Consider the following 5373-nt stretch of genomic DNA (forward strand, 5'->3'; position numbering starts at 1 on the left):
TATCAAAATGTTCGCCCTAACGTTTTTGGCTGCCCAACGTGGGGCCAGCAGAGGGAGAAGCCCTACACCCTGAGGACCGGCGAGTGGAACGGCAGGACGCACTGAATACCCCGAGCCAGGAGACTGATCACCTCCTTAACCAAACACGGTAAGTCTGCTGATTTTTATAATCTGTAGTCTTTTCCTGTGTTCCTTGGGGTATCCTGTGCAGATTGCCTGACTGTGTCCGGTTTTCGAGGTATCTGTAAGACGGCAGAAGGGTCTCTCCACTGCTGGCCATTAAATTGCGGAAGAACCGTCACGTGCTCAGTTGCCTGCTGCCTGTTATGTGTCGTGTTGAGGAGAGATTGACTAGTATTTAAAGGGAGCAAGTGGGTTTTTGAGCGGTGTCTGGAGAAGTAAAGGATATTGTCTGTGGTGCAGTTCACATTTGTCGCCTGTGATATGATTTTCAGTTCTGGTGGAGAAAGTAGGGGTACTTAGCCTGGAGTGAGTGACTCGGCGTGGCCTGGAGTGAGTGACTCGGCCTGGTACCGGCATGGAGCCTGGAGTGAGTGACTCGGCCCGGAGCCTAGTAAATTGAGTTTCGGCACGTAGCCTAGAGTGAGTGACTCGGTACGGGGCCTAGTAGTTGGATTAGTAAATTGAGTTTTGGCACGTAACCTAGAGTGAGTGACTTGGTACGGGGCCTGGTAGTTGGATTAGTAAATTGAGCTTCGGCACGTAACCTAGAGTGAGTGACTCAGTACGGGGCCTGGTAATTGGATTAATACAGGTGTTTTATTTTTTTATACGGAAATCAGACAGGGACCACGTGGCAGGACGGAGACAGATAGAAAGTGTGTGCTGCAGACTTAGTTTTCCTTTAGAATCTCAGGTTTGAGTCATTCTCCCCCGTCTTATTGTTTGTTTTGTGTTTATCTTGGTCTATATAGAGAAAGATGGAGAAATTAATGCAGTTTTGTCGTATTGGCACTAAGCCAAATTCAGATGGCAAGTTGGACCCGTGTGCATTAGTCGCGACTCGTGAAGGGAAAAGTCATGTTAAACAATGTAAAAAGCTTATGAAGTTGTGTGGAATGCCAGAAGGGGGGAGGTTACAGCCCCTGGAGTGGAAGACTGTCTTAAAAGAGAGAAAAGGTACTCTAGAAGATAATGGATTGTTGTCTACTGCTAGGGCATGGGAAAGAGTCTCTGAAAGTTTGTATAGAGAAAATTGGGTAGAAGAGGAAAGGAAGAAGGACAGAGTTTTGAGTTATGTGTATTACAAAAATGTATCCTGTGAGCGGCCACCACCATATAATGGTGGTGATGGTGGCACATTGCCATGTGCTGTTTCTGGTGGTGGCCATTTTGTGGATGGCAGATGTGCTGCCTCCGGTGGCGGCCATCTTGGAACGTTGCCCCAGATCATACAAACTGAGCCATATCATCATGTAACTGACATAGATGTGGCTAAATTGAGTGGGGCAAAATCCAGGAATATACACACGACTTTCGGTGGTGAACATACTAGGCCAATGCTACACACCACAGGACCAGATCCTTTTTACCCAGTAATGACCACTAATGGCCAGTACTATACTCCTTTGGGAAGTGAACAGGCTTTACCCATGTTCCCTGTCACAACGGTGTCCAGTGGGCCACCGACCCTTTCACGTAACACTCCCATTGTGAGCCAAGCTATTCTCCCACCTGGATCATCCCCAGCACCAACCCTTTCCACTGTCACTTCCACTGGCAACTCAGCCGCACAGCCACACGAGCTACTTCAAGCAGCGACCTCTCCTCCCAACACTTCCGCTACAACAGCACTCTCACGCTGTCTACTTAACTCCATTCCCAGTACCTCACAGCCCTTCTCGCAGCCGAGCGCACACCTGTATGGAACGGTGGCCACTGAATCAAGGAGGGGCTCAATCTGGGGGGGGGGTGGGACACCAATATCACAGGAAACACAAAGGGGAGGGAATGTTGGCAACCCATTTTTGAAAAAGAACTTCCTGAGGGACCCTTGTTAGTGGTGGGTAAGGGTGACATAACGACAATGGAAACGGATGCTATTGTTAATGCTGCCAACCCTCGGTTAGAGCACAATGGAGGTGTGGCTAGAGCTATAGTGGAGGCAGGAGGGGCGACTGTTCAAACTGACAGTCGAATCATTGTTGAGTCGCGTGGTCAGATAGCTGTTGGGGACATAGCGGTGACTAAATCTGGCAATCTTCCTTGTAGAATGATCATACACGCTGTAATCCCTACTTTTGACCCTATTCATCCAGTTGTCAGTGCTCGACAACTACGCGCTGCAATAACTCGTATCTTAGAGTATGCGAATATTAGTGAGCAGATTGAGACCTTGACTATTCCTGGCATTGGTGTTGGCATCTTCGGGTTCCCTGTTCATGCGTGTGCAAGGGACTTTGTTGTAATGGAATTATAATGAACAAGTGTAGCCCCCCAAGCATTTACTGCCTCTCCAAAATCAGGTTAATTAGTAATGAGGACAGGACTGTTAAAGCTTTTAAGACTGCCTGCATTACCTGGACTCCACCCCATGATATAGGAGATGCCCAAATAGAGCCCCTCATTCCAGGACTGTTACCTCCTCCTGCTCCTCATACACAAGTAATTACACCTGTACTTCTGGTGCCATCTCTACTCCCGCCTCAGGTGCCACCACTAACCCTGCCAACGCCCACGTCTGAAGAGCCCACCCTTTATGTCAAGTTTACACCCCAGAAAGCTGCTACTCTGCTGAACCAACTCCCAGATCCAGAAAAACAGCCGATGCCTTTCTATAGAAGCATGCTTCAAATCCAAAGGAGTTACTCCACCACATGGCAAGATCTAATTTCCCTGGCAAATCTTAAAGCAGGCGATGCATAGTGGCCTGTTATGGACACTGCATTTAATGATGCCTCACTTGTCAGTGACACCACATGGGACTCTGGTGTTCAGTTCTGCCAACAACTTAAGCTCTGAGCTGTTAACACAGCAACCATACTAGAAAGTCCCATTGTGCCCAATCCACATACATTGTTGTCAGAAATACCATCAGATGCAAAATGTTTCACTGTCATCGATCTGGCCAATGCTTTCTTCAGCGTACCACTACATCCAGAAGATAGATACCTGTTTGCCTTCACTTACAGAGGATCACAATGCTCCTGGACGGTCTTACCACAAGGCGCACAGAACTCACCAAGTCATTTCTCTCAGGCTCTTGCCTCTTGTTTACAGCCATGGAAAGAGACTAACCATCAAGTTGGCCTTCTTCAGTAAGTGGATGATCTCCTACTATGTTGTCCGGATCAGGCGACAGCTGAAGAGTCGAGTCTCAGTCTTCTCTTTCATCTTGCACAGCAAAACTGCAAGGTGTCCCTCAACAAAATCCAGTTGTGTCAGCCCAAAGTTGTGTTTTTAGGCCACTGTCTCTCTCCAAACCTGAAACACCTAACGGGTGAAAGGAAACTTGCTATTGAGACCGTTCCTCTACCAAAAGGACCTAAGCAATTACAAGCTTTCTTAGGACTTATTACATATTGTCGCCAATGGATTCCAGATGCCTCAAAGCTGATGCAACCGTTGTACGATGACCTCAAGACGTCAGCTTTTCCACTACGCCCCAAATCCGTGGAAGCCTTCTACGCTCTTAAACAGGCTATACAGTCTGCACCAGCTCTTGGAATCCCAAATTATCAACTACCTTTTTACTTGTTTGTCAGTGAAGTAGCAGGACATGCTTCCGGGGTCCTAGCACAGAAACATGGGGGAAGAACAAGACCCATCGGCTATTACTCTGCCCCCCTGGACTAGGTGTCTCAAGCTTCCCCGACTTGCCTCAGAGCCGTTCATGCTGCACATGTGCTTCTGGACAAAACTTCTGATATCATCTTAGGACATCCGATTCTCTTAATGGCTCCACATGACATAAAAGCTATTCTTGACCAAACTCAACCTAAGCATCTGTCACTGCAGCATCATATGAGACTCCAATGTCCAATCTTGATTCCGGATAATGTCACTCTTGTCCGCTGCACCATCCTCAACCCGTCCACGCTACTTCCTCTTTCCAGGGGGGATGTGGATGATGATACTGATGCTCTAGGTGAAGATGCCTTTACACACTCAGAGGATCATGATTGTCTCGAACAGATGCAGGTAGAAGCTGCCTCTAAGAGAAATGTGTCTGAAGACCCACTCCCTCATGCTGACCTGACATTCTTCACCGATGGTTCCAGATTTGCAGATGAAACAGGAAGATTCCATATGGGATATGCTGTGGTTACACATGACCAGAATTCATTTAGAAAAGAGAAAGCAGCGGTGTACATGTCTCAAGACACTGAAGAAAGGCCTCAAAGCTCTCTTATGAAGTTTATCCATTTACATCAAGACAAGACACCGGATGATGAAAAGAAGTCGTGGCAAGAAGCAGGAGCTAAAAAGGATGAAGATGGAGTCTGGAGGAAGAACAAAAAGATTTGTCTACCTCGTAATCTGTACCCCTCGGTGACAGGATGGGCACACGGTATCACCCATAGAGGCAAGAATCAGATGAATGACTTGATTTGGAAGACTTATATTGCACCTGGATTTTCTATTGTCACCCAAAAATATTGCAAGTCCTGCTTTGTGTGTGCAATACGCAATCCAGCACCGCCTCAGAAAGTTACTCAGAAACATTTGGCTAAACCACTCTATCCCTTTCAAAGAATTCAAATCGATCATATTCAAATGCCAAAAGTAGGGAAGTACGAGTATGTACTGGTAGTGACTGACATGTTCTCGGAATGGCCTGAAACCTATCCAGTAACCAACATGACTGCCAGAGTGACTGTTAAGAGACTGATGACTGAGGTAGTGTGCAGATATGGAATCCCAGAGGTGATTGAGAGTGACCAAGGACCCGCATTCATTGCAGCACTGACTAAGGAACTATGGACATTGGTAGGGGCGGATTTGGGTTTACATACTCCATATCACCCCCAGAGCAGTGGTAAAGTAGAAAGGCTAAATGGCACCTTGAAAAACAAAATACTGAAAGCCAGTCAGGGGGTCAAACTTCCTTGGACAGACATTTTGCCCATTGCCTTATATTCAGTCAGAAACACTCAGAGGGGTCCCACTAAACTTACACCCTATGAGATTCTTTTTGGCGGGCCTCCAAGGTTGGGTCAATATTTTCCACAACAGCTAGCCTTAGGAAGTGATACGCTTGTAAATTATGTCATTGTTCTTACTAAAGAATTGTCAGTAACACATGCACGAGTTTTGTCATCCATAACAGATCCAGATTTCAGTGAAGCTACTCACACTTTCCAACCTGGTGACTACGTGCTGGTAAAGAAGTTCAGCAGAAATACATCCCTG

General features: G+C 46.8%; 1 protein-coding gene across 1 annotated transcript; it reads left to right on the forward strand.

Annotated features, from left to right (window-relative positions):
* The first annotated feature begins 2047 nt into the window (after positions 1-2047).
* LOC141259314 (protein mono-ADP-ribosyltransferase PARP9-like) lies at positions 2048-2440 on the forward strand. The gene has a single exon (XM_073675108.1). The coding sequence runs from the start codon at positions 2048-2050 to the stop codon at positions 2438-2440; it is 393 nt and encodes a 130-aa protein (XP_073531209.1).
* Positions 2441-5373: the final 2933 nt, after the last annotated feature.

Source organism: Phyllobates terribilis, unplaced genomic scaffold (genome assembly GCF_046119375.1).
Source record: "Phyllobates terribilis strain yellow unplaced genomic scaffold, ASM4611937v1 Scaffold_1__5_contigs__length_1240528914, whole genome shotgun sequence".
In the NCBI taxonomy this organism is placed as follows: Eukaryota; Metazoa; Chordata; class Amphibia; order Anura; family Dendrobatidae; genus Phyllobates; species Phyllobates terribilis.

Excerpts from the sequence above, each read along its gene's own strand:
- LOC141259314 (XM_073675108.1), top strand. The coding sequence starts at position 2,048 with ATGGAAACGGATGCTATTGTTAATGCTGCCAACCCTCGGTTAGAGCAC.